This window comes from Fulvia fulva, chromosome 9 (genome assembly GCF_020509005.1).
Source record: "Fulvia fulva chromosome 9, complete sequence".
NCBI lineage: Eukaryota > Fungi > Ascomycota > Dothideomycetes > Mycosphaerellales > Mycosphaerellaceae > Fulvia > Fulvia fulva.
In genome coordinates this window covers 2,278,775-2,306,756 of record NC_063020.1, presented here as the reverse complement: position 1 = coordinate 2,306,756, position 27,982 = coordinate 2,278,775, and the positions used below count along the sequence as shown (strand labels likewise).

General features: G+C 54.1%; 6 protein-coding genes across 6 annotated transcripts; 1 reads left to right on the top strand and 5 right to left on the bottom strand.

The window, feature by feature from the left end:
- On the bottom strand, nucleotides 1-5,648 carry CLAFUR5_09324 (Pyruvate carboxylase; the record flags this gene model as incomplete). The annotated part of the gene is made up of 5 exons (XM_047908472.1): nucleotides 1-16; nucleotides 228-1,968; nucleotides 2,590-2,973; nucleotides 3,052-3,483; nucleotides 3,875-5,648. The coding sequence occupies 5 exons, from the start codon at nucleotides 5,646-5,648 to the stop codon at nucleotides 1-3; spliced, it is 4,347 nt and encodes a 1,448-aa protein (XP_047765830.1).
- Nucleotides 5,649-7,817: 2,169 nt separating this feature from the next.
- Nucleotides 7,818-9,616, bottom strand: CLAFUR5_09323 (uncharacterized protein; the record flags this gene model as incomplete). Its single annotated transcript, XM_047908471.1, has 2 exons — nucleotides 7,818-8,606; nucleotides 8,660-9,616. 2 exons carry the CDS (start codon nucleotides 9,614-9,616, stop codon nucleotides 7,818-7,820), a joined length of 1,746 nt encoding a protein of 581 aa, XP_047765829.1.
- A 3,345-nt stretch (nucleotides 9,617-12,961) lies between these two features.
- On the bottom strand, nucleotides 12,962-15,192 carry CLAFUR5_09322 (Copper amine oxidase 1; the record flags this gene model as incomplete). Its single annotated transcript, XM_047908470.1, has 2 exons — nucleotides 12,962-13,186; nucleotides 13,243-15,192. The coding sequence occupies 2 exons, from the start codon at nucleotides 15,190-15,192 to the stop codon at nucleotides 12,962-12,964; spliced, it is 2,175 nt and encodes a 724-aa protein (XP_047765827.1).
- Nucleotides 15,193-16,303: 1,111 nt separating this feature from the next.
- CLAFUR5_09321 (Peroxide stress-activated histidine kinase mak1) lies at nucleotides 16,304-22,375 on the bottom strand (the record flags this gene model as incomplete). Its single annotated transcript, XM_047908469.1, has 1 exon — nucleotides 16,304-22,375. The coding sequence occupies one exon, from the start codon at nucleotides 22,373-22,375 to the stop codon at nucleotides 16,304-16,306; it is 6,072 nt and encodes a 2,023-aa protein (XP_047765825.1).
- A 1,860-nt stretch (nucleotides 22,376-24,235) lies between these two features.
- On the bottom strand, nucleotides 24,236-25,515 carry CLAFUR5_09320 (Conidiophore development protein hymA; the record flags this gene model as incomplete). The annotated part of the gene is made up of 3 exons (XM_047908468.1): nucleotides 24,236-24,493; nucleotides 24,544-25,350; nucleotides 25,405-25,515. 3 exons carry the CDS (start codon nucleotides 25,513-25,515, stop codon nucleotides 24,236-24,238), a joined length of 1,176 nt encoding a protein of 391 aa, XP_047765824.1.
- Nucleotides 25,516-26,102: 587 nt separating this feature from the next.
- On the top strand, nucleotides 26,103-27,122 carry CLAFUR5_09319 (uncharacterized protein; the record flags this gene model as incomplete). The annotated part of the gene is made up of 1 exon (XM_047908467.1): nucleotides 26,103-27,122. One exon carries the CDS (start codon nucleotides 26,103-26,105, stop codon nucleotides 27,120-27,122), a length of 1,020 nt encoding a protein of 339 aa, XP_047765944.1.
- Between the last annotated feature and the right edge of the window lie 860 nt (nucleotides 27,123-27,982).

Here is a 27,982-nt window from a genome sequence, read left to right as displayed (position 1 = left end):
TCATGCATCGATCGTCCTATCATCTCATCCACCCTCACAACCTCGCCCTCTCCCCATCCTCCACAACAGCAGCCAACATCCCCTCCGCCACATCCTCCTCATCCTCCACCTCCGTAACCCACATCACAACACCCGCCTTATGCGTCCTAACCTCAACCTCCATCTTCATCTGCTTAATGACACAAATCGCCTCATCCTTCTTCACCGTATCCCCGGGATCAACTAACACTTCCACGAGCTTCCCTGACAACGGCATGATAACATGGTTGGGATCCGACTTGGAGCCCATGGGATGTGATGACGATAGCGCGGAGCCCGATGCGGAGGTGGAGTTCAGGGAGATGGTGAGGGGTGTGAGTTTTTGGCCTGGCTGTGTGTAGAGGATGTCGGCGGAGAAGGAGTCTGGGAAGTCGTTTTTGAGGATTTTGGTTAGGTGGAGGTGATGGGGTTGTGTGTCGTGCGATGCCGTGCTTTGAGGTTTGAGGTCTATGGTCCAGGCGTCGTCTTTCTTGAACATACTGGCGCCACCGCTGGATGAGGCGATTGCTTGGGAAGAGTTGCTGGATTGTTGCTGCACTTGACCGTGGAATGGATCTTTGGATCCTTGGAGCTTGCGACTGAGGGCGAGGAGTTCTTCGTGTTTGGATTCGAGCCATTGCGTATCGTAGCGTCCTGCTTCGAAATCGGGATGTGAGACGATGGCGCGGAGCAGTGCGAGGTTGGTCTGGATCCCTGTGACTCTTGTGTCGTCCAGTGCACGCCGTGCTTTGCTGACTGCATCCTGCCACGTTCGTGCAGTGACGATGATCTTGGCGATTACACTGTCGAAGTCAGATGTCACTATCGCTGGAGCTCCAGGTACCAGGGCAGTGTCCACCCTCGTCCCGACTCCTGATGGGAAGTGGAAAGACTGGATCTTGCCAATACTCAGCGAGTACCCCTTCTCTGGGTCCTCAGCAGTCAGCCTCAATTGTATGGAACGCGGTTTCGGTGGCACGAGCGGGTCTTCCCCTAAACCCTCCAGTCCAGCCTGCTCAAACGTCGCACCCATTGCAAGCCTCAACTGTGCCTTAACAATATCCGTCGAACAAATACTCTCAGTAATCGTATGCTCCACCTGCAACCTCGGATTGACCTCCAGAAAGAAGAACTCCCCACACTCAGGATTCACCAGGAACTCAAACGTCCCCAAACTCGCACACCGCACCTTCCTCGCCATCGCCACCGCACTTCCAATCACCCTTCCCACCAACTCCCTATCGCTGACCATGCTTGGCGACACCTCCACGATCTTCTGGTACCGCCGTTGAATACTACACTCCCTCTCCCACAAATGCCTGACTCCGCCCTTTCCATCGCCGAGGATCTGCACTTCAACATGTCTGAAGCCCTCAACCACCGCTCTCTCCGCAAAGACCTGTCTTGACGGACTCTCCTCGATAGCTCGCCTGCACAAACTCTCCAAATCCTCCATCCTCCTCACTAACCTGATCCCCCGTCCCCCACCACCATCCACGGCCTTCACCATAATCGGTACACCGTTCGTCTCAGCAAATCGCCTCACCTCATCTACACTCCCCGTCGGCGTCGTCAACGCTGGTAGGACGGGGACATCACATTCCTCAGCTAACTGTCTAGCCCGTAACTTATCGCCCGTCCTCTCTAGAATTTCCGCCCCGGGACCGATGACCATGACATCGATCTCAGCCATTCGAGCCGCAAGCTCCGGTGACTCGGAGAGGAAACCATATCCAGGATGAATAGCATCGATTTGATGCTTCTTTGCGATATCCAATAAGGCCTCGATGGACATATAATCACTTGGTGAATTCAGTCGAATCGCATGATGAGAATTGTAAATATGGCTGACATCGTGCTTGGTGTACAATGAGTACGTCTCAAGGTCCAATTCGCGCGCAGACTGGAAGATGCGGGCTGCTATTTCGCCTCTGTCGCTGTTGTTAGCATCTTGTTTCGTATGAAGAGTGTTATACGTGGAGATCTTGGAGTTGAATACCTGTTAGCGACTAAGATCCGTTTGATGGGGCGTGGTTGAATTCGTCCAGCCATTATTGTATAAATCAATAGAGTACGAGTATCATGAATGGGCGGTGAAAGGTTCGCATTGAAGTGTGTTGCCGTATGTTTTCAATGCTGTCCGAAGACATTGAAGGACGTGAGGTTGCTTGCCTCGGCTGATTGAGCTTGCCGCCGGTCCATGCCATGCGGAGATGCACTCTGCAAATGAGACACTTCAAACCACTTCACAGAGTAGAAGGCACATCATGCAGTTGCTTTGAGTCGGAAGACATTGAGAGAAAAGCAAGTTCTGTTTCGTAGGCCTGTCTACGTCCATTGGTCGTGTCATATCTCATGTCATTATCATCAAGCAGTGCAAGAACATCATCACGCCAAAACCAATCGTACCCGAAAGAAGAAGTCATGAAGCGCCAACAATGCCATCGTTCCACTAACGACGATGCCTTCGCCTGCTCTTGCTCTCGCCATCGCTTTCGCCACCGCCTCCTCCTTGACCACCAAGGAACTCTCCAGCAATAGACTGGAAGAGCCCTCCTGCTCCACCTTTACCACTGAGCAGATCGTTGATCTTGGCGGCCAGGTCGTCTTCTCCAGGTTTACGGTTGCCTCGCTCGTCAAAGCGAGGCGGAAGGTCTACCGTGGTGTCGGAGTCGTTATCTCTGTCATCTCGTGCTCTTCGTTGTTCGTGAGGGATACGCGTCATGTCCGGGTCTTCACGTGTTGCCTCGCCCCGTTCCTTGCCCTTATGCTTGCGGCGTCGATGCTTGCGGTCATCACTAGTCTCCGTATCGCTATGCCGCTTCTCACTTGGATCGCCGCGCTTTGCATCCTCCTTACGCCGCGAGGCATCTGGCGAATGTGTAATGTTCGACTCTAAGTCAAACTTTACACGACTTGTTGACCTCCGTCGATCTGTAGGGGTTGCTATACCATCTGTAAAACATCAGTCAGCGTGACTATTCGAATAAGACGTACCCTTTCTTCCGGGTCCCTCTCAGGAGCTGGACGTACCCGCTTCCTGAGACTCGCGCTCCGAGCTGTTGGGCGCACTCACATTCTCAGGATCTGGTCGACCTCGACCTCTGTCATGATCCTGTCCACCATAACGAGCATCTCCTGCGTACGTATCCCCGGGATATGTTTGGCCTAGGTTGGCATCGCTGTCGCCGTAAGCGCCACGAGTGTTCTCGTAGGGGTGTTGTTGAGGTGGCTGGTTTGCATAGTCCGCCGGATTGTATGCCGGGTATGTTTGCTGTGGTTGTTGCGCATAAGCGTGCTCACCATATGCTTGGTCTCCAGTCGGTGGCGGTGGGAAATAATTGCTTGAGGGGTATGATTGCTGCTGGCCATAAGCCGCGTTTTGTTGGTTGCCCTGGATGTAGTGGTCATTGCCAGGGGGGCTGTATGGTTCTTGGCCGTAGCCGTCATCGTAGTACCCGCGACCTGAAAGACTATTAGCGTTGGCATCGCACTTGAGGCACTTGTGACCTACGATCATCTTGGCGTCTGTCCCTTGACCTGTCTCTCGATCCGGCTCGGCTACGGCTGCGTTCGCGGCTTTTGCCATACTGATGGGCAGCGGCTGCACCGGCAGCAGCAGCAACACCAGCAGTAGCGAACTCCTTACCACGAGATCGGCTTCGGCGGCGTCTTGTATCGGGGCTGCTGTCGGCGCTGCCACCTCGTCGGCGGTAGAGACCAGGCTCTTCGTCGCTATGATAACCTCGGCGGTCACGGTCATCAGGGTAAATGGGATCATGGCCGTATGCTATCATGCCAGGCCTTCCGTCAACACTCCTGTCATCAGGGTAGTGCGAAGCTGGGACAGACATACTTCGTGAGCGACTTCGGCTATGCCTGCGTCTTCCCCTGCCAATCTCGTCTTCGATGATCGCATCCTTCTTCGCTTCTTTGTTGGCCTTGTTTTTCTCATACAGACCGGCTAGGGCAGCTCCGCCGAGACCTGCTGCAGCAATGGGCACTCCTTGTCGGACACGGGACTTGCTTCGGTTTCCACCTCGACTCTTCGATCGGACTCGCTCGAGGATGCCTGCAGCCGCTGCGGAAGCTAGACCCGCTTGTGCAATCCGACGATTTCGATGATCGGGGTCACGATGTTCAGATGGCCCTCCGCGGGGATCGTCTGAGAGATAAGTGTCGACACTGCCACGCCTCCTCCTCGATCGACTGCGCCTACCATGACGACCGTCGTGCACCACTACCGTCTCCTTGTTGCCTCGATTCTTCAATGCGTAGCCAGCAAGTGCTCCGACGGCGGCGACAGCAGCCAGACCGCCAAGTTGTTGAGCTTTGGTGAATGACTGCTTGTCGTCGTCCCTAGATCGAGAGCGATGGTGGTGTCGGCGTCTGCGAGGTCGCTCGCCGCTGCGGCTTCTCGACCTTGATCGCGACCTCGAACCACGCAAGCTACGCATGCTTCTCACTCTGCTTAATGCCTCTGCACCAAGTGCGCCCACAGCTGCTCCACCAATGGCACTGCGGCCTCTACCGCCAACTTCCTCACCTCTACGCTTGCGGTGATGTCTGATGATCTCGGCAGCACCAATACCTGCGATGGCGCCTCCTGCCAAGTTGCGTTTGTGATGAGTGTCTTCTTCTTCACCATCCACTCTACGCTCGCGGCGCACGTACTCGTAGCTGCCGTCGCTGCTATAGTTGGAGGCGCTGTCGCGCGGTCGAATCTCCGTCTTACGGTCGTAGCTGTCACTGCGTCTTCGTCGTTCGACTACACGTCGCTCATAGAAGTAGTCTTCCTCCGGCTTTTTCTCGGGCTCTGGGATTGGTGCTGGTGGCGGCGGTTCTTCCTTCTTCACAAGAGACTTGCTTTCGTCGCGTTCTTCAGTGACTTCCCTGCGCTCGATAAACTCGTACTGCGGCTCTTCGCGGCGTATGATGATCTTTTGTGGTTCTCGGCGTTCTTCGCGGATAATGATCGGAGCCTGTGGAGCTGGAGCGTCCTGTCGGATGATGATCGGCTGGGGCTGTGGCTGAGCAAAGTATTCGGTGCTCTTGCTGTAACGCTCTACATCATATGGACGTTCCCGCTGTGGAGAGAAGGATCTCTCTCGCTCGAAGCGAAACTCGCGCACGCGCTCTGGAGATGGTGGAGACGGCGCTCGCACGACTTCCGTGTCGCGTTCAATCACCTTGAATTCGCTCCTGGCACGAGGTCGGTCGTAGTCACTCTCGCGCTCAACGACTCGATAGCTTATATCACGTCGGGGTGGGTCGGCAGATCGCTCAGTCCTAGTGTACCGAATGTCTACATCGTCATGTTCATGCTTATGCTCATGCTTTGGAGCTTCGCTGCGCTCGTAGGTGCGTTTGCTAAACTTCCACTCCACGTCCTCGTCGTCGTCGTGATGGGAATGAGAGTGTCTCGAGGAGGCTGGCGGGTCGTCGCGGCGTTCTCGTTTTATGATAATCTTCTTGGTGTCCGTCTCGTCATGTTCATCCTTGTAGGTTGATCGCGCGATGGACTCGGGGACCTGGTATCGCTTCACGGTGGTGTATGTGCGGCGAGGCGCCTCTTCATAGTCATCCTCGCGCTCGCGATAGACGGTACGGCTGCCACGGACTGAAGTCATGGCGCCGGTCCGTCACTTGTGTGAGGGCAGACACAGGAGAAGGCTGCAGCAGGGCGAAGTGTTTCCGGTAAGTACCTCGAGGTACGGCAATGTCTGCGACGATCGTCCAGTCCAGACGGCGAGGCTGGGAAGTGATAGGTAGATGTAGTAGGTGGAGCGGAGATGTGCTGCGGTCGGTCGTGGAGATGGTGGGCTGGCGCTGCGCCTCAGCGGATCGAATGAGTCTCACTGCTGCAGCAGGCTACACTCGGCGCGGAGGACAGGGCGGAGTGGCGGGGTGGTGAAGATAACGATGCGACAGTGAGGCAGGCGGCCGGTGTGCGATGTGCAATGAGCGATGAGTGCAAAGTGCGTGCGCAAAGGTACAGCGCCGGCTGCAGGTTCATCAGCGACGCTTCTTGACCACTGACCAGCTTTGCCTGCCGTCGCAGGAGAGATATGACGAAAACACTCCTGCCCCGCGAGACTACGAGAACGTTCAAGCGCCGCGGGACGGTTCGCTCCGAAACTGTTCAGCCACCATCAAATTCCACTCAGCTCCAGCCTTCAGCAATCAATATTTTGTTCCAACGCGAAGTAAATCACGGAGTGTGAGGTGAATGAAGTGCATATGATACCGTGAGCATCACTTGTATATCACAGCATCGCCTCTGATCCGCAGGACGAAGGTTAATGGGAAGCCAGTGACACTTCTCCCTCACCTCGTCCTCAACCACATGCATGCACAGGCGCCTCTTGCTGCACGTCTGCGCCTTGTCGTCATCGCCCTGCTGCGCCTCTTACTCCCACCAAGGCAGCACAGCTCGCGTGCAGTGAACCATGACAGGGAGGTCTTGCACACCAAACCTGTCTCCAATGCTGCCCAAAAAATTCGTTCAGGCCGCGGGCTTCGAGGCAGACCAATGACATACCGTCACGGCCAGATGCTTGGGCAACAAAAGTCATCCCAAAGCCCAAGAAGCCACGACAGTCAGAAGACAGAAAACTGTTCACCCCTCACCCTCCAGTTCACCACCCGATTTCCACATCCCAACTCCCGTCCGGACGCACTCGGGCGAACATTACGCCCCGTTCCGACGACAGGTAGCGAATACAACAGGCCCGAGACTCCACTGCCGTATATCGTATGCCTCTCGCCAAAAGCAGACGTTCACCACATATAATCCTTGACCACCACGGGAAGCAGCAACTGCTAAGCCTTCCCGTACCTTCTTTCAACATGTCAACATGAAACTTCGCTACTAGGCATGGGACTGCCGTGTTCTGCAGACGCAGTGTAACAATGCACGCATCTGGAAGGCTACTGGGTGTCTGCAGTAGATCACCGTCCTGCTCCGGGATGTCAGGATGGGACGGCTTCGCCGATGCGGAACCATGGTAGGGGAGAGACGGTCTCGGCAGTAGGATTTCCAGAGGGATTGAGAACACGGCAGTTTGTCCATGACTTCCGTACCATGTAAGGTATCGTCGGAAAGCCGAGACAGGTCACATTGAGAAGAAAGGGTCGACTGATCAACAATGATGTGAATCATAAACTTCCTCTATACACTAACAACAACATCATCCTCATCCACAAAGCCCCACCTACAACATCAATACAACACCAAGCGCTACCTCAGCGCACCTCCCATCCTCAATGCGAAGGCCTCAAGAAGCTGTGCAAGATCCGAGCCGAAAAGTGCCCACCCGTCCTCGCCATATTGGGGTATCCGCAGCCAGAAAACGTCCCTGTGAATCCGAGGACTGCCTCTCCCAAACAAAGCCTCTCTGAACCCCAACCCATCCCCGTAAATGCCGCGTACCAATATGTCCACCCTGAAATGTAGTCCACCCCGTCCCGCCATCGCAATCGTTCCCTACATGCATTACGTTCATTCGCCACCATGCCATGACATATTCGTTCCTGCCGTACTTTTGATTGCAAAAGGGGCCGCCCATGCCTTCGTCATAGATCCAAGGAAATAAGTAAAAGTACAGTGGATGTGCATCCCCAGATCTTTCCAAAAACGCCAGTAAGTAAGAGGGGGGTATAAGATGTCGTACGTCCTCGTGTCCCGTGCAATGTCGTTCCTCCAAAGTCATTCTTGATGTGCTTCGCTTCCAGCTCCAAGACGGTGCTGTGCTGTTGTGTTATAATTGTGTCGATGTGTAGATAAGGTGATACTGCGATCAGGTCACCAAGAAGTCCCACCCTTTGTTTTGCATGACCGTCTCCCAGTCCCACGTTTGCTCTTCTAAACCTTGATCCATCATTTCCCAGATTTGCTCTACGATTAGACGGGCATACTTGATATTGCCCAGACTGCTCCAGCTCTGTAGCCGCTCAAATGCTTGTGCGATCTCGGGCCGTTGATCGGGCTCGAAGGCGGCACATCCGAGCAGGAATAATGGCATGAGGAGGATACTTTTCGTTGCGCCGTCGTCACTGTCCCATGGTAGGTGGCGGAGATAGTTCAGGCCTTCATCGACAGCGGTCTTGAGCATTGGAGCAGGCAGAGAGGGGGAGATGGTCCGTTGCAGGTAAATCCATGTACATTGCCGATACAAGAGGCCAGCAGTGAATCGTGGAGAGTCGGGTGCGTATTTCCAGTTCCAGCCTCGGAGAGCACCATCGATGGCCCATGCCTCGGACGTGATGAATGGCTCTTCCCACCATCGTCGGCCTTGTGCTCGCAGCGCCCGGATCTCATCACGTAGGGCTCTGATGCGGGAAATAAAGCCGAATAGACCGTCCATAACGCCTAGCAGTTTTCCTGCTTCGGGTTGCAGCATATAGCCGGGCAGTTGGAAGTCTTCCATGAGCGATGCTGATCGATGATCGAGTGGGTTCTCCAAAGAGGTAATGGCGTTGCTGTAGTCATGATAAAGTAGGAATTCGAGAATGAATTGACGAAGCTTGTCGTTCGGAAAGGCGCTGCCTTGTGCTGCAAGCATCGTTTTCAGGCCGTTGAGATGTTTCTAGAGATGGAATTAGCATATGGCAGACTATCAGTGGCGGCTTTTTGACTCACCCGATATACGCCGCTAAGATCTCCTGCGCATACAGTCTGAAGACATAGCACGAGCGTCTGTGCTATCGAGGAGTCGCCAATCGGTACGACCGCGCGATTAGACTCTTGGCTATCATGATTTGTCCCTCCAACGTCATTTTGAAGTATTCGCATAGCTTCGCCGTTATGATGCAGCTGTCTCTCTTTCCACTCCCATTTGCCACTGAAATCGCCTGCCAGCAAACAGCTTCCGGACAGGTATAGCAGGCTGTGCATGAGACCGGTATGTCGCATAGCCATCGGAACGATCAGGTCGATAAATGGATTGCCGTGATCCGTCAATGAGAGCACCTTCCCGACCTGGCAGGTGAAATGTTGGAAGAACATTTGGTCCACCGGTCCCTCGATGCCGTCCATCAACAGTGGTAATGGCATTTGTATCGTTGCTCGCTTGACCAGTTGCTTCTGTTTGCCACTTTGCCATGGCTTCCTGTCCTCGTATCCATCACAGACAACATTGTTCTTTTCGCAGTTCTGGCATATAGGTCTTGTCTCATCGCATTTCTTCTTGCGCCTACGGCAAGTACCGCAGCCAGTCTTGGAGCGAGCATGCGATGCCTTTTTCTGCTCTACGATTGGATACTTTCTTGGTCGGCCACGTTTGCGGGGAGCAGGCGGTAGTACAACTTGGTCGTTGGTGATAGTTGGCTTGGCGTCTTCCAGTTTGTGCAATGCGCTTTCTGCTTCCAAATCTTCCAGCTTTGGCACCACGCTGCCTGGGGATGTGCCATCTGGCGACGTGCCAATGTCTGCATTGCTGTCTTCGCTGTCGGGCGTGATGACGGTGGCTTCGGTTGTGTCGGTCGTCACTTCTGGGGAGGAGTTGGAGCTCGACGGCGTTGAATCATACGAGCAAGATACGGTACTGGGCCTACGTTCGAACGTGGCCGAGTCTGGAGGGGAGAGTATTGAGTCCATGCCGCGAAGGTTGGACTCCGGGTGGGGAGGACCAGATGATATCGATCTCGAAGGCTGAGGATTGTTGTTGCTTTGTGATGTGTAGCATGAGAATAATCCTTGACCTTGTTCTGTGGCACCGGGCCCTCTCCCTACTTCAACAACTACCACTTCTCACAAAGCCGGGCCTAAAACACATGCAGCTAATGTTTATACTGCTCGGTTCTTTCGCTACATGCAGCATGCCTCGCCTCTTGCATATGACGACACCATAGGGCCAAAACACCAGAGCGGTGCGCGGTGGTGAGCTGGACACCGGTCCTCACGCCCGTAGGAGGACGCGGCAGAGACGAGACTAAGTGATGCGCTCATTAGGATGGCGGCCACTGCTGCTAGCTCAAATGCGGGCATCCCAGCGGCGTGACAGTTGCAAGGTACATCATGTATGGAGCTTTCTTGGACAAGGATCTGACTCAGGCCTGAAAGAGGTAACCGGGCAAGAGCACAACTTCCTGCCAATGCTTACATGTACCATCGAGGCTCACGAACTCGGTGACTTCGCGAAGGAATGTGCAGCGGCCCTCGGTGCATGCCCGTGGTTCGTCGTGCCGAGACTACATGTATGGGAGGCGCTGCTCACATGGTGAGGGTGAGATATCAACAACATGGTCGTCTAGAGCTGTCTCTCGGCACGGAAGCAGTCCTAGCTCACCCCTGCGCTGAACGTTTGAGCCTCTGCTAGAGACGTGCACAATTGTCGATTTAGCCAGCATCGGACGCGGCAGACAAGGCCGATGTCCTGTGTGCCTGTTGCCACGGATCCCAGGCGACCTCACAGCGACATCCATCGGGGTCAGCGCCGGCGGCAGCGAATGTCTGGAGCATAGCTTAGGGTTCAACACCGGCGCGAAGTGAATGCAAACGCGGGATCTGTAACCTGTATGGGCTGATGGATGCGAGCGACACGCGAAGTGAAGGACGCCACACTGTACGCAGAAAGTGTTGCTCGGCACTGGGCAGGTGGTGCTGGGTCGGAGGATGCTGTACATGTAATTGGCCGACCCGTGCCACCCGACGAGGCTTAGCTGGTGGCGCTAGGTACAACAGTAGTGCGATGACCAGTGACACTAACAGGCTGACAGCAGGTTTTGGGTGCCCGGTGTGACAACAGCTCGATGTCGTGCATACGGGCCTCGACAATGCGGAGAAACATGTGCGTGGTCGGGTCACTGACTGCCGCCTGCTGCACCTCTGCTGTGAGTCCTGTGAGAGGAGCATCTGTGACTTCCTTACTCACATGTACTGGGACGCAGGCGAAGACGGCATTGTGTGTAACATGAGCCTCGTTCAGCTGCTATCGACGCCATCTCACGCCTCCACCACGAGATACGGTTCCATACGCGCAACGCCCAGCCCGCTATTCGCTGGGACGAAGAGTGGCAACAGCCACAAGACGTCAGATGTGACCAGGCGACACACTCAATACTCACGCGTGATGGGAACCCGGCACTCGAAACTGCACATCGAAGCCGACATATGACCGACTGATAGGACGCGAAAACCACGTTTTGTAATAGGCGTGGGAGAGAGGTCGATCGACCAGTCACGGAGCAAACGCGAAGTCATCGTGACAAAAGAGAGTTCAAGACTGGCCCCTCTATGCCACAGCGCGAAGGATTGCTCGCATCAATCACGCCTGCTCAGCTCCAGTACGAGTCAAGAGTCGCTCTTTATGGCTTGCTGCAGCTCTACCTCCCTACTTATCCTTATCACACAACTGTCGCGGAGCATAGCGGCCTACTTCGCGGGATACGACATCTCAAACGCTTCCAATGCAGGTTCGTCGAGCGTGCATCGAGATCTCACCTCAGAACGTACCGCCAGGCACTTTTACAGTAGCACGATCTCCTTCCAGGGTTTTGGTCAGCTAACCTTGACAACCATACCACACCACACCCTCAGCGGCTTTGGCAACCCAGGCGTCAGCTGAGAGTGCATCGATTACCTATCACAGGACTTGATCTCGCACACCACTCGTTGACTCGCCAATATTTCTGAGCCTGAGACTTTACACGTAAGAGATTGCTGACCTGAACGAAGATAGTCTCGATGCACCCCAACGCCACTACGGCACAGCGACCTATTGCAGATGACCTTCTGATATCGAGTCTATCCGATTGCTGGCGATTCCAAACTCAGAACGCGCTCAATGGCGATGCACATAATGTCCGAGATCGAGTCAAGTAACTCTATGCAAGAAGCACATCGATGACGGTAAAATGGATCACCGGCAGTGGAAAACAATTACCGACACGAACATCCCACGCCGGGAACAGCTTTAGACAACTTTCGCCTCGAACATACGAGCCAACAAGCAAATCTCGATGCATTTACTCCGGAGACGGTGATCCATCGACACGTCCTTGCAACACACCGCCTCAAAGCCCAAGACCACCCAATCCCCACAGGTTCGCAGCGGGTCGCTGCCTCGGCCGCTCATACGGTGTGTGAGAAGGTTTGAAGCTAAAGGACGTCGACTGCATATGTGTCACGTGTGTGACATCTTTGAGGCTGAGCGACGGTACGTGTGAGAAGTACGCAATGTCCATCGCAGTGCAGTCCGTATGCCGACAGCGACAACGAATAACTGCAGGAACATCAACACAACGACGGCAAAACGACCATACTAACAAACGGATCGTGAGTCAGGAGGTGTGGTATACGTGATCAGACGAATGATACACACAACCACGTGTGCCCACCTCTCAGTCTGAGGCGAAGACTGTATCAGCGAGGGCAGTGACCCTCAGCTCGCTACAGAACCGCACTTCTCGATTGCATTTCTGCTAAGGTTGGCATACACATCTTGCTCAACCTTCGCATATACATGTGCGCGCATTGCATGAGATAATTTGCCTGCCGTCTGTCTATTAATAAGGGAGCGGTCGGGCACGGACCGCTGTCAGCTACCATCATCGCAAACGCTAGCTTGTGCCAAAAGCTACCACATGCTACTGGTACTGGACATAACCTCTGATAGCAAGATGTCGGAGACAAGTGACAACAAGCATGCAGCATACACCGTCCTGGTTGGTGCTAACCATCTAAAGCCGCGAGAAAGCGAGGCTTGAACATCACCTCCTCTCAGGGCGCTGGAGCCAGCGCGATATGACAGGGATAGATCGTCATCTCCTGTCAGACACTGCGCAGGTATTGCGTCGCCGCCAGCAGTATGCAGCAGCTTCTCGATCTGGTACGGATATCACTGATCGCCCTCCTGCCAGGCCAATACTCCTCGATTGAAGCAAGTCATGCTTGTGATATTGCCCAAAGAGCGTTCATCAATCATCAAGATCAAGTGATCATCTACAGCTTACTACTCGTCGTCTGGCAGCACACAGCACCATTCGCATCGACCTTGCCCTCCACACTACCCTGATGGTGCTGCTCGCTGAGCAGCACACTCTGATTGAACTGCTGCGTGCTTGGCGGCACGTCCAGTGCTGGATTCTTGTCGAAGAAGTTCACAGGCTTCATAGCCACCTTGATCACCTCGCATGGCATGACTGGGAAGTCTTCGATGCGTGGAATCTGTGATCAATGTTAGCGTTATCCGAGCAAAGCTCGAGCTGAGGTGGTAAACCTACGTGGTTGATGCCGAATTGCACAAAGACCACCAGATCATCATCCACGATGTTGTCCTTACGATCTGCCCAGGCACGCACACCATTGCCCCCTCGGCTCTGGTTCGTGTACTTCCCACCAGCATACAGCTCGCCATCACGGTATTTGACAGCGTAAATCGACTTATCCGCGAATTCCGCACGCTTGTGGTTGAAGCTCTGCGTGTCTGACAACATCTTCTGGAAAGCAGGAGCGTGAATCTTGTACGCAACCGGCTTTCCATTGATCGGGTTTCGCACATCGGCGTTCTGGATTTTGAATGTCCTGTTGGCTTCGTAGTCAACATTGAAACCGCCAGATTGCTCTACGATGGTCTCCTGGGTGTAGTATCCCGTGCCGTGAGGATTGAAGTCACTGCGTGGCATCGCATGGGCTTCGTCGTAGACTAGACGGTTGTGGTAGCCATCGATCATGGGATCGACACGGAGGGAGAAGATGTGCTGGTGATGAGTTGCAAGGACACCCGGGTGTACGACTGTGCCCCACGGTACTTCGACTCCGTCATCGATGGGTTGTGTTGATAAGATACCAGTGGCGCGAACCTCATAGGCGACTTCACCGGCTTGGTTGAACATGAAGTCCATGATGTACTCGTAGTTTGCAACCGTGATGATGCTCTGGATAACGAGCTCCCTGTTCCGCACAACGGCTGCGCGGCCGGTTCGGTAGTTGGTGTGCTTCCAGCCAATGCCGCCGTCTTGCTCGTGGATACAGACGACGTTTGGCATGTCGAGTGGATTGCCCTTGTCATCGGCTAGGGTTGCTGATAGGTAGTGGATCGAACCAAGGCAGTCACATCCGAGCTTGAGATCGTTGGCCATGATTCCAGCTCCAGCGTCTCCGAGATCGAAAGCTGACTTCTTGTGGAATGGGTGGCGAGGGTCGGCATATGGGATGTTCATGTCAGATAGGGAGAGACGATAGAAGAGGTTACGGCCGTCGTAGCGGACGTTGTAGAGAACCATGCCTTCGCGCTGGTTGAAGCCGATGCGGAACGACCACTTCTGCCACTCGATGACGCTGGATGTGCCTTGTTCTTGAACGGAGAAGCTTGCACCTTCTGGCTGGATGACTTGCAATGGCTTGAGATCTGTGCGCAGTTTCTGGTACTCTGGAACGTACTCGTTGGCTGGCTTCGGGTCCCAGGGCTTTGGCCCGGAAATGGTGTTGTCAGCTCCTGTTGGAAGACGGTCGATACGGATTACCTTCAGAGACACCAGACTAAGAACGGGTGAGATACTGAGTGGTAGGGCGTAGTGGTTGGAGTCGAGCTCATCAGAGTTTAGGGGATCACGCAGGTATAGAAAGCACTGAGCCATGCGGTCGTCGTCCTCAACGCCATCAGATCCATAGATCCAGGGATCAATCACAACCTTCGAGCCTTCGGGCAGCTTCAGCTTAGCCAATTCTGCTTGCACACCCTCATCTTGAAGAGCAATCTGCTCCATAGCGACGATCTCCTCGCCATCGAATGGTGCATGATCGTTCTTGCCTAGTCTCATGTTGTACTCCACATTTTGGGAGCTCAGGTTGACGACAGCTTCGTGGAACTTGTTTGTCGCCCTCAGATAGTACGTGACGAAGACCTTGCGCTCGATCTGTGGTAGATCGTAGCCACTGAATTCTGCTTCGAGGTATGGCACTACCTGTGCCTTCAGTGGCTCCTCGAGAGTGATGGCCTTGAAGTGGAGGTCCTGGCCTTGCGGCCATTGCGACCTGATCAAAGATACCGCATTCTGGATCTCTTCGCTGCTGATGGGAGACAATGGGTGGGTGCTGGACTGCTTCACCGTCCGTACGGGCAATGAGGTGGCGACTGATTCTGTGGCCATGATGGTGGCAGCAGGTGGGTTACCTCCGGTCCTGGCTGTGACTTCCCGGTGTGACAAGTCTGGTGGATGTGGAAGGAACATGAAATCGTGAAAGAAGAAGAGCAAAGGTGAAGAAAGGTAGAGTTAGCCAGTAGTGTAGATAAGACCAACCGTGAAGCTAGCGGAACCACGAGCTAGATGTGGGTCAACCATGTGGGAAATCAGACCTACGAGATGCTCTGATCAGTCTCGATTGCTGCAGAAAGTGGACCATCGGCCTGTCTGAGTTGGCCGGCAGTCGCCCATTAGCTGTCTGTAGACGAATTGCCAGCTCTCGTCGCTGGACGAGATGCGTGTCGAGGTGGAGAGTTTGGGGTTGAGATCCGAGGAAGGAACGTCCGCTTGGACCTTCCGCATCGGGGCGGGTTTGTTGTTGCCGGCAGGCAGGTGGGAGTGTTGCAGATAGGATCGCCCTTGGCCATCTGTTCAGCTCTCTATCAGCTCGTATGGTTATCGTACTACCTTGTGCTCGATCAGATGATGTTGCAGTTGAGCATTGCGCGCATGTCGTACTGTGGATTTCTCGTACTCAATTGCCAAGAAATCTGTGTCACGTCGAGGTGAAGAGTGCTGCGAAGTTGTAAGATGGCAGAACCAGTGTGAGTGTAAGGGATTGAGAAGCAACACGTCGAGGGGCGAAGGAAGTGGCGGCAGGGTATATATACTGCATTGTGCAAAGGACAAGCTGGGAAAAGCCGTATCTGAAGCATACTCGCTCAAAGCTGCTCAACAGCACAAGGTTGTGCCGTTCCCACAACCGCAGGTCTTTAGAGATAGGGTAGGTATTAGGGGTCATATCCGAACAGGTTCTATAATACAGAGGAAGGTATATTCAGCCCTCACAACTCCACACCAGCTCCCGCAAGGACATGCTCGCAAGCAGCCCTGCCGTACGCCGCCAAATGCAACAAAACGCAGAAACCCAAAGATGGTAATCAGCCGCCTCCTGTTGATGCCATGCAGAAATGATAAAGTTCTCTTCGAACGCCTTCGCTGACCTCGCTGTGATCGCTAAATCGCGCCGACTGGGTGCCTTGCTTCTGCAGAAAATACGCCTTTCCAGGACCGACAACCTCCTTCGTCTAAGGTTCCAATTTGTAGCTCCATGTTCCTAACTCGTGGTTTCATCTCAGTGTACAGTTGTATGTAGTTCTCATCTTGCGCTCGACGACATAGAAGTTGGCACATGGCCGCGCTTGAGCTTCATGAACTCATGCGGCTTTGTTGGGTCCTGGGGATCCATAAAAGACATTAGGACTGTGCTCAGCTCTTTGAAGTCGACTGGCTTAGTGAGATAGCTGTTGAATCCAGCTTCGGCGCATTTCTGGTATACGTCGCCGAGGACATTTGCAGATAATGCTATGATTGGTAGATGTGGGAATTTGTTCTTCCTCTCCCACTTGCGGATCTCCTTGCAGGATTGGTATCCATCTTTGTTGGGCATGTGGAGATCGCAAAGAATGATAGAGTAGTATCCGTGCGGCTTGTCGAACACTTTGTCCGTGCATTGAACGCCGTCCATCACGGTGTCCACTTTGATCGATACTTTGGCCAAGAACTTGAGGATAACCATTTGGTTGACACGGTTGTCTTCGACCAGCAGGACACGGTTTGCTCGATTACCAAGCCTCTTGGTCAACTCTTCGAAAACTTGCTTCTGGTTGACAGCGACTTGCTGTGCACTGTCTTGATTCCGGTCGAGACTCATCTCACGCTCCTTCTGCGGGTCGAAGATAAGGCCGAATCGTGATGGCTTCAATGGCTTGAAGACAAATCTCAACCTCCGGTCACTCACAAGCTGATCATAATTGTAGTCTGGCGCTTGCTCCATGATCTTCCTTCGCTGCGCCAGATCCGTGATCAATACCATGGCAGTCGATGATGTCGGCGAGCTGAAGATTTGACGCATGAGACCAAGAATCTGATTCACGTCTTGTAGCACGACCACAATGTGAGTAAAGATGACCGGCTCTTCTCCACCGAGCATATCTTGACAGTCAGCGAAGCTTTCTCGAGCAGTGATCTGATGAGGTATGTTCTTTGGCAAGGTCATGTCGATGTGTCTAACAGTAGCTTCGCGACTGTACTTCCATGGCGCTATGACGAGTATCGAGAACATAGGTGGCACTACAGCGGAGGTAGGCCGCACTGTTTCTGTCGATGTCGCCGAGTTCTCTGAGCCTGTCGAGGCCGGGGAGTGGCCCTTAGCCACCATTGTGGGACCACCCTCTGGCAGTGACAGCTTCATCGGAAGACTAGAAGTACTCGATACGGAAGGATCTGGAATGATCGAAGAAACAGACGATCTGTCCGACCGCACACTACCAGTCCTAGTGGCTGAACGTACAGAAGGATCGGAGCTGGCCGAGGAAACCGAGGGAGAGTCTTTACCGTTGTCTGGCGAGTAGGGCGACGGGGATCCTGAGACTTCCTGGAGGAACCTAGGAGAGGCTTTCCCAAGGGTTTCGGTATAGGATGGCAGAGACGGCACCTTTGTCAATGCTGTTGGCGCCACTGAAGATGCCACAGGGCCGGGAAGCGGTAGACCCTGCGGTCCGGGAGTGGGCGGTGGCGGCCTATCCTCGCGGGAGGGCAGGGCCCCCTTGATGAAGAATGTGAAAGTAGAGCCTGAGCCCGGAACACCTCTAGCACCCATGTCTCCTCCGTGTAGTTGTGCAAGCTGTTTCGAGATCACAAGCCCAAGACCAGTGCCGCCTTGCTGCTTTGTGCTACTGCCATCAATTTGACTGAACCGTTTGAACAAGTATTCGGCCTCGCGGTCTGTGAAGCCCCGACCAGTGTCAACAACCTCAAAGCGGATGTACAATTCGTTCTCGTCGAGATCATGACAAGTATCCTTCTGAAGGCAGCACCGGACTAGGACCTCTCCTTGTTGTGTGAATTTGAGCGCATTGCCAACAATGTTCAGTAGGATCTGTCGTAATCTGAAGCGGTCACCCTTGACCTGTGGCGGTACTTCTTCCTCGACGATGTAGTTCAGCTCCAAGCCCTTGTCAATAGCAAGAGCTGAAGTCAAATCATTGACCTCTTCGATTAGCGCGCGGACATAGAGCCAGTCCATGTTCAGCTGGATCATGCCAGCTTCGGCCTTGGACAGGTCCAGAATGTCATTAATCAACCCACGGAGACCCTCTGTGCTCTGTCGAATGATGTTCACATGCTCCATTTGCTCAACGGTGAGGCTGCTGTCAATCAGGAAATTGACCATTCCTGTGATGCCGTTTAGAGGAGTACGTATCTCGTGGGACATGTTGCTCAGGAATCTTGACTTCTCGTCCATGGTCTCCTTCAGGTCCCGCTCCAGTGTCTTGTGGTCGTTGATGTCTGTACAGGTACCATACCAGGTCTCGCCCTCATCGTGATCAAGCAGAGGATCTGCAAGTAGTACACGAACCAAGTGCCATCTGAAGTTGCCATCCTTTGACTTGAGCCTGACCTCTGTGGAGTACGATTGTCGACCATCGGCATCGCGAGAAACCTTCAGGATGCCTGTGCTTGCAAGTTCTGATAGCTTCCGCTGCGGCATCTGCGCGATGGGGGATGTGACCACAGAGTCATCCGAACTAGAGAAAGCTCTTTCAGTCTCGGATGATCCGCTAGATGATGCGTTCGACTGGGAAACAGTACGTCTTGGTTCTGGTGGCAGCGAAGTCGGCACATTCGTCGGCTGGCCGGTCTCACCATCGAAGGTCGGCAATCTACACTTCGCAAGATCTTCTGGATGAACCTGATCCATAAAGCCGACGCCGAGAGCTTGGGACTCTGTCTGCCCCGAGTAATGCAGCCACTGTGTGTTGCAGAACGTCACGCCTTTAATCTTATTGACTGCAAAGACGATCTGAGGGCTGGAGTTAGCCAGCGCACGGTACTTGGCCTCCGATGCGGCAGTCTCTTGTTGGCGGGCTGAATTGTGCTCAGCAAGCTGTTGCTCATGGAAGTCCATCATGGTGCCGATCCAGTGCACCACTTTCTGTCGTTTGTCCTTGAGCGGTGCTGCTCTGACATAAAACCACCGATAGCTACCGTCAAACCTCTGCAGGCGAACTTTCTGTTGCAGCTGCTGATTAGTACGAAGTGAACGATGCCAAGCTGGCAGAAAGTCGTTGCGATCATCAGGATGTATGGCTTGCCAGGGGTCACTGAGAACCTCCCGGGGCTCCTGGCCTCGATAGATAAGGAACTTCGAATTGACCCAGCTGAGCGAGCCCGTCTCCGGCTGTGCAGTGAAGATCTGAACGGGTACTGAATCTATTATGGTTCGTAGTAGGCGTTCCGAGGGCGGAGGCATGTCTTCAGGGTATGAGCTCTTGCGAGCGTGAGCGCCAGGTCCCGGCGTTGAAGCAAACCCTGGAGTCGGCGCATCAATTGGCGTGAACCCGCCGAAAGAGGACAAAATGTCGGCGCCGTAAGAGTGCAGCAACGAATGTTGCTTGGAGCCTTCGAGCTGTGAAAACGAGGATGTCGCAGGGCGCATAGTCGGTCTTGATGGTGATGGTCCATCTGCGGAGCGGGGCGGACTGCGCTCTCGTGTCGGGAGCTGTGCTGGCGACTTGTCGTCTTTGCCATCCTTTCCGTTTGGATTGATCCTCAACTTGCGCTGGCTTCGAGGTGTTTTGGACTCGTCATCCGCTGCCGTTTTGCTCTCGTTGCTCCCTGCGCTCTTCGAAGACTTGCCAGGAGTCTGCGTCGCGCTAGCATTGCTACCACTGCGATGACTTGGTCGCTTCTTTGCATCAAAGTAGTTGTCTACCATCTCAGTACCTGATAGCGCTGGTGTACCAGCAACAGATCTGCTGGCCGTCCAACCATGAGATGCGGGATCCCAACCCGGTGTACCAGCGAAGGACCCTGAAGGACTTGCTCTTGATCTACCCGAGTATTCTGACGGACTTGTGATGCTGCCAGATGCTGAGCCCGGCGGCTGCTCTACCTCGGCATGCGCCAGCTCCTCAAGACCTCGAGGTTCTATTGTCATGGGTGCAGTGGTAGGATTATGACCACTCGCTGTTCGACGATGTCGAATGTTTACATTTTGTACATGAGTCGCTGAGAATTGCTGCGCTGTTGCAAAGGATGTCGCTAGATGAGGTCCAAGCAGCTTGAGCGCCTGCGCAAGGTTAGTCGGATAGGGTACGGTTGATGTCAGTACCGACAGAACAGCGATTGGAGCCTTCCTGCCCAGGTCAACAGTATTGCTCCGATGTAGTCTGTTCGATTTATCCTTTGATTGAGGTGTCATTCGCAAAGACTGCATCGGCTGTGACAGGGTAGGGTGTACCAAAGGAATGTGAATCACAGTACTGGCACGATCCACGCCGATAGCCTCGACCTGGCCGAACTGAGAATAGTCCTTTGGACTGGCAGCGTCATTGAAGGAGTCGTCCACCTGCGCATCGTCTGATGTGAAGAAAGGATTGGACTCTTCGTCCGACTGAATCGCTGGAGATGGTGCAGGCGACTGAGCCCACGGGGAGGCAGGATGCTGCTCATACTCCTCATAGCCTCGGCGAATCCCAGCAGCACTTTCGGGAAGGAATGTGCTGCGGTGCTGTTCAAATACAGACGATGATGCTTCTGGGGCGGAGTGCGATGCCGGGTGGGTCTTAGGGTCGGACACATAGTCTCTGGTCACGGTAACGATCCGCCCTCGATCGAGGACACGATTGACGCCCCCAGGCTCAATCAGCGGATGAGATTCATGGTCCAGGGCTCGAAGATTAGTGAAGATTTCGGCATGAGGTCCGTCATTTATTCCCACACTGCTAAAGTCCGGGTCGCTCAAAGAGCCGTGTCGATTGCTGCTGACAGATGACATTCGTTTGGGAAGCGCTCGATTGGTATTGACGCCAGCTGCGTGGGTGACGGTACGCTGAGGTCCTCCTGGTCGCGTTCGTTGACTCGGTTCATTGAGGGTACTTAGTACATCGCGAACTTCCCTCCCATGGCCTGCATAAGAATGGCGCGATTCCAAGCGTGGTCGCAACCGCTCTGGATGCAATTTCTGCAGTGTGTCGTCCATGACGGCTTCCGAAGAAGGTTCGCGCATAACGAGTTCCGGTCTTCGCAGGCCGGAAACTTGAGCTGCATATGTCTGCTCCAAGACAGTACGATGAGGGACAAACTCTTCTTGTCCAAACATACTAAATGTAGCCTTCTGTCCCCATGGTACATTCTCGATATCTGTTGGATCGACGGGTTGCACCAGAGTGGCTCGCTCGGCCTTGAAATGATCATGCAGGATATTCGTTACAGTCGCCCACCACTGTTCCAAACCTGGCTCGCAGTTGAGGTGAAGCACCAGATCGTACAAATTGGGAGTCGGAAAGCGAGGGTCCTCACTTCCATGCTGGATACCAGGCATGAGAGCACTATTTGCAGCGGGCGTACTACCCCCAGAGGCAATGTCTCCATGGCTGGACCTTCCAGGAGTGGTGTGCCCGTCACCGGCAGTCTGGTTGCTGACAGTCGGTGATAGCGCAGTGAAAGGCTGGTGAAAGGAGTTCGACCATGTTCGGGGCGTCCCTGGGACGTATGGGAACGGGTAAGATGGCGTGCGTAACGGTTGACCAGCAGGAGTAGCAGGCACACTGCCTCGTATGGTTCGATTGCTCTCGGTCGACTCCGTAGAGACTGTTGATGCGGTGCGCACCGGCTCCTGTGGTCCTGTAAACATCCCCACGATGGATCTGGGAGGTGTGGCGCCTTCCTCCTCCTTGATCGGCGACACCCGCTTCTTCTCATCTCGCGCGCCAGAGCTGGAACCGTAGCTGCGGCGTGCGCGAGTCTCAGACAGTATCTTAGTGTTCAGCGCAGCTTTTATCTGCTCCAGATCTCCGTGCGGTGGAACCTGCACGATCCCTTTGCCTTTCGATGCGCTGCTTCTGATGCTCGCGCCGGCCTTGCCACTGCGTTCGTTGTGTTTTGTGCCATCGCTTGGTCCCAGCTCCACCTCGACACTGCTGTCTGTGGCATTGCCCTGCCCTCCCTCTGTTTCTGGGCTGCGACTGATCTCCGAGAGCCTCCCGGGCGGCGATCTCACCAACAGCGGTCTACCAGTCGATGATAACGCCTGCGTCGCAGAGACCGAGGGCCGTGACGGGGCTCCTGTAGGGGTAGGCTCGGTCTCTTCTGTTTCGTGCTCGGAGGAGTCATCTGCTGACGTCGATGATGTCTCGTCCTTAGGCGGTGTCGCGGACGACTTCATCGCGCAACAGCCACGCTCCTGGCTGTCCTGCGCCGTCGTGAGCTGGTCGGATCATGCAGACGTGGAGGAGAGCACCGCGCATAGGCTGAAATCTGGCAACGCATCTGAGGCTCCCACGCAAGGGATCGAGCAGCTGCAGAGAGTTCGGCTGGTTCCAGACGCAAAACGTGAGGAGATGCCGCCGCACAGTGAACGCAAAGTGCAGCAGTGCTTCGCTAGCCTAGAATGACGTAGGAAACGGCCGTTGGTGTGGTCCCCTTCGCCTGCGCTGGGCTTTGATGCGCCTTGCCTCTCACACCTCTCTGCATGGAATGATCCGATTCGGGCAAACACTGACAATATCTGCACCACCAGCCGACCAGCGAGCGAGACACGTCTCAACGACACGTGAAGATGGGATGCAAATAGGTGACAGAAATGCTGACTACTGGCATTGTCTCTGCGGCATGTAAAGAGCAGCGTGCCATGATCCATCACCTCCCGGCGCCACTGCAGAATCGCTGCTAGGGATCGCACTAGCCGGGACAGAACCACATGCAATTGCACTATCAAGCCTTCCTTTGCTCTGCCAACAACAGCAAAGTCCTGCTCCTCCTGCCAAGTTCGACGACCACTTCGAGCCGACGAAGCCGAACAACAGCAACAACAATCCGGTCACGCCAATACCGCACTCGCCTTCGGCAATCCTCGAGCGCGTTGTTGTGCCTGGCGCGCTGCGGCCCGAGCGATGATGTGATGCCGTCTCACCACTGACAGTTCAACGTAGTTGCTCTCGGTCGTTGATCGGTATACAGCACCATTCGATATCAGCACTCCCTTCCACGTGCCTTCTCAGGAGTCGCGTCGCGTGACCATTAGCCGCCTGACGTTATGACTATCCTTTGCAGCAGTACCAGCATATCCATCTCAGCCCAGTGGTCGGGGAGAATCCCAGCCGTGCTATGATGACGTCTCTGGCGGTTCCCCAACACGGAGAGGTCCGCTGCGGCGGCGTCTAGCCTAACCTTCCTTGCTTGCATCGACCAAAAAGTCGACGGAGCAACGTGAACGTCACTTCACGGTATTCGCGGAGGACGGTGAGAAAGCCGTAGGGGCATCCACCCATCACCTCGACGACGTCCCGTAGCGACCGGACGATGAGAGTAACCATAACACAGTCACACCCACAAGCAACAAAGGGGTAAAGAACAGAGCGTCAAGCAAGCAACACAAGGACCCCGTGAATTCACAACCAGGAAGTAGAGAAACCCAGCGTGCCCAGCCAGCAATTGCCCAAAGATCATTCATGAACACCTCAGCAAACCCATGGCATCGAAAGGACATCCTCGTCCGCGGCTCCCACCTCCGAAACAACACACGTTTAGTACCTCGAGAGTACGCACCACGCAATCCACTGGCGAGTCCAGGCTCTGGTAGATTATCGACAAATCCTGCTTTAACGCGTGCGAAATCGGATATCGCGAACATTAGCCACGCGAGCGCGCTGTAACTCCCGGTCGATGATGTCTGCAACGTCGTGTTCGGTGTTGCGGCGTGGCGCGACATCTTCGGGAGTGCTTGCTGGCGACGTAGCTATATGCGGACGGCATTTGCACTTCACCGCAAATCGTGTGGTAAAGAGATGGTCGGAACCACGGTGGAAACTACAGTAGGATCTGCTTGAGCAGCATGCATCGTGACCGCGTATCCATTTCATCAAACATATTAGTGCAAAGCATGATAGGCAGTAGTTGTACCACTCAATATGCAAATTCCAAAGTCATGTCCATCGCGTTCACTGATCGCCCCAACCAAGCGCCTTTCACAATGCCGATCATACCCGTGCAGCCTGGCTGCTGATCAAGGTGCAGTTCGCCCTGGTCACGATCGTACCTGCGTGCTGTTCGGTTGAGGCGTAGTCCCACCCGTCTGTTGCTGCGGTGTACTTGGCGTTCGAATACCAGCTGTAGTGTCAGGGAGGTTTCCAATCGCCTTCACCAGCCATGCCTTCTCGTCGTTGAACTGATCATCATCCGTACGGTCCTCCAGAAATCGTGGGAGGAACTTCAGAAGGCGTTGTTTGTTCATGATCAGGAACTTCTGGACCTCTGTTGATTTGTTGGGGTTGGCTGCGAATATCTGTAATTGTGGTTAGCGAAGCGGTCGAGGTGGATCGAGGTCGAGCTTACCTTGAAGACGTGGAAGGCTTCATACTGCACCATGCGCCGGTCGTCCTTCAATTGCCACATGACGAGCTTGAGGTTGTCTCCCGATGCCACATATCGGGTCATGACTTCGTAGAACTGTCTATCCAGCAGAACCTCTCCCAGCAATTTGATCGATTGCCTCTTCGTCACATAGCTGTCCGACTTGATCAGAATATCGTTGTACCGTTGGAAGAACATGTCAAAGTTCGTGTTGATGAACTGCGACACGATTTGTTTATGCTTCGTCAAGATCAACCTGAAGCAATCAAACGCATCCGCGCTGACTTCGAAGCTTGACTTGTCGATCCAGGTGAAGAACTTCCAGAATACCCCATTCCCGCTCGCCTGTCGGCTCAAGTCGATGTCGTAGATGTCGATGCGCCCGTTTGCAGTGGGCTCGTCGAACAGTATCACTGCAGCAACCGCATCCCACTTCAACGCCTCTTTCAAGATTCCACCACACGGTGAAGCACTTTCTCTCCGCTCGTAGCCATTGCAGAGAGCGACCACAATCTCGGGTTGTTGTCGCAGAATCTCTTTGAGAGCATCGGGCTCATTCGATGTGCTTCCAGGACTTCTAAACCGGAAAACATTCGAGATGATCGTTTGCGTGTCTTTGCGGGCTTCGAATGGCAATCGGTGTATGTTTTCGACGAGTTGTGGCAGAAGACTCTCGGAGAGTGCTGCTGTGACGAGCTGGTATATCTGCTCGGGTTGCGCTTCTGCTTCCGGTGTACCTTGCAGGGTCACTTTCATCTGGGAGAGATTCCGGGCCAGCTCTTCCTCGACCTGAGATCGTCAGTCGGTGTAACTCGAGTTGTTTGGTCATGTGTTGGTAGGCACCTTTCCTGTCTGTTGGCCCTTCTCTTCATTGGTGAGTCTCTGCAGCAGTTCTCCCGTCGCCCTGACGAGGTCCGCTGCGGTCTGGCGCTTGCGTCCAAAGAGAAACGCCATAACGCCTGCTGCGCCTGCTGCGCCTGCTGCGCTGTGCGGTGATGTTTACTTGCAGCCAGGCCGCAAGTGGAGGTTCAGGTCAGGAGGTGTTGATGTTTGGGCAGCTTTGTGTAGCTCTCAGACCCGAGCGCCAGACATGCATCGCCCGTCAACCAGTGACGAGATGTGATGATGGCACTAGATTCAGGCACAATGAACGTCCCTGCAGGAAGCTGATCTTAAAGCCGATGGCGACGATCATGGCGGAGCATTCTCCGCCGCTCTTTCTCCCTAGCAACCGCACAAGCGTGAGCATCATCACGTGTTGGCGTGAACCAAAATGTCCATGACCACACCTTTGCCTCATACTTTCAGCGATACGTCCTGCAATCACGTTGTTGACCATCTTCTGCCACCATATCTGATGCAAGTCATACCTTATCTAAAGCAGCGCCCAGCAGAGTAAGCACGACCATCATTGGCCCTTTCCTTTCGTCCTAGCTCCTATCGCGGAGACCCTGCAAGTCACTATCTGCACTCTGCACTGACATCTAACCACCGACAACACAGCCACGTGCATAGCATCTCTGACCATCAACTCATACAACATGGCAGAGTGCTTCTTCCTCACCCGCCTACCAGCGGAGCTCAGAGTACAGATCTACGAACACATCCTCGCCTTCCAACGGCCACTGAAGTTGCGACAAGTCGTGGCCGGCGCAAAGAATACCAGCGTCTTGCGAGCAAACCGTCAAATTCACAGTGAAGCATTACCAGTCTTCTTCGACCTCAACATCATTCTCGCTACGCGCAACGACTTCTGCGAATGGCCGGACTCGCAGCTTCAGACACCGATCCGGCGAGATCAAGTACGGCATCTTCTAGTCAAACACTTCGGCCAATCCATCAGATGCTCTTCATTCTTGAGCGGCAACAACATGGTCTTACCTGGATGCTGTCGCTCCTGCCATCCCTCAGCCGATGGCTTTATTGAAGCCCTATCGCACCTGCCGCGTTTGCAGACCGCGGTCATTGACTACCATCACCATCAGCGCGAGTTTGGCTTCATCAAGGCGACTATTGAAGGCATCGGCAGCACAAATGTCTATTCTAGGGCCGGCTGCCAAATGACATGTATTGGTATTGGCAAGTATCAGTTTACCTCTGGCCTGCTGCCTCCTGCTCCGTCAATCACATTCACCGACTCACCGCTCAATTATATCTGGAATCGTTTCTCAGCACTGGAGTCGCTCGGACTATTCGGCGTACCGGAGGAGAAGGCACTGCTGGAATATCTTCGAGATGATATGGATAGAGCACTCCCAGACAAGCTGTATCTACTGCATTGCGCTCGACACTCGGTCCTATGGCTTGTAATCTTCCAGCGAGTAGCTGAACTTTGGCAGGATGTCGAAGACGATCTTGCTGAAGGTCGTGATCCGGGAGCTTCATACGAGGCATTGACACAGGACATTAGCGGTTTCATGGCTCGCCACTCCGTTCAGGATGCCAGAATGCAATTACAGTTGCTTCGCGCAGAGGAAGCAAGACTGCAAGAATGGCAGTCTGTGGAGCCCCAACTACCGGCACTGGCTCCAGAGGACCACAGGGGGGCGTTGCTGACATAACATTGGAATCCCTTGCGGCAGTCTGCTAGCGCATGGTATTCTGTGGCTAAGCATCAGAGCTCTGGCCATGACTAAGAGCGATTACAAAAGGTATACTGACCAGATTCTGCGCCTACAAGCGACGGTGTGTTGCACAAGTTCGCTTCTCCGCACGTTGCCTCGCAATGACAGCACAGCTTTATATTTGTAGCTATTGTTTGAAGATACATTCACGGTTCGCAACGTTCATCAGCCTTGCGTTGGGCTTCGTTCGTTGAGGAGAGGGCCCCGGTGTTGATAATGGCATCGTCGACTCTGCAGCGACACGACGGATTGATATCGACTGTGATAGACATCCAGACGAGTCAGTACCACTGGGCATGCGCATTTCGACGCCAATGTGCCGTTTACTCCATTTTCTACATGGTCCGCAACTGTAAGTGTCGATTTCCTTGCCGTCTGCCAGCGTCTTTCGAAAATCTGTTGAGGCCCTGCTACCCGGTTACAGGACCAGCGTTATACATGCTGTGTAGCCACACGGCTGTCAGACTGAGGCCGGCAAAGCGAAGCTCTAGTCTACATCTGCCCGTGTGTGTCCAATGAGAGAGAGTCTGCCTTGAGCTGCTCTCACTCTTTACATCACTGCCGCTTTGTAGCCGCTCTACGAGATCCTTTGAGACGTATTGAAGGTCAGACTCACTTTCCGTTGAGCGTTCAGCACTCTGTGCCGTAGGATGCCATTCATCCGTTGACTTGGTCTACATAGGCTAAAGAAAAGCGAGCAGGATTCGAGCTACTTCCTGGCTTCGAGAACAATGGCTGCCTCAGGAGGTGAAAGCAGGAGCATAAGAGTGGACTATGTTGCGTTTCTTCAAAACAGC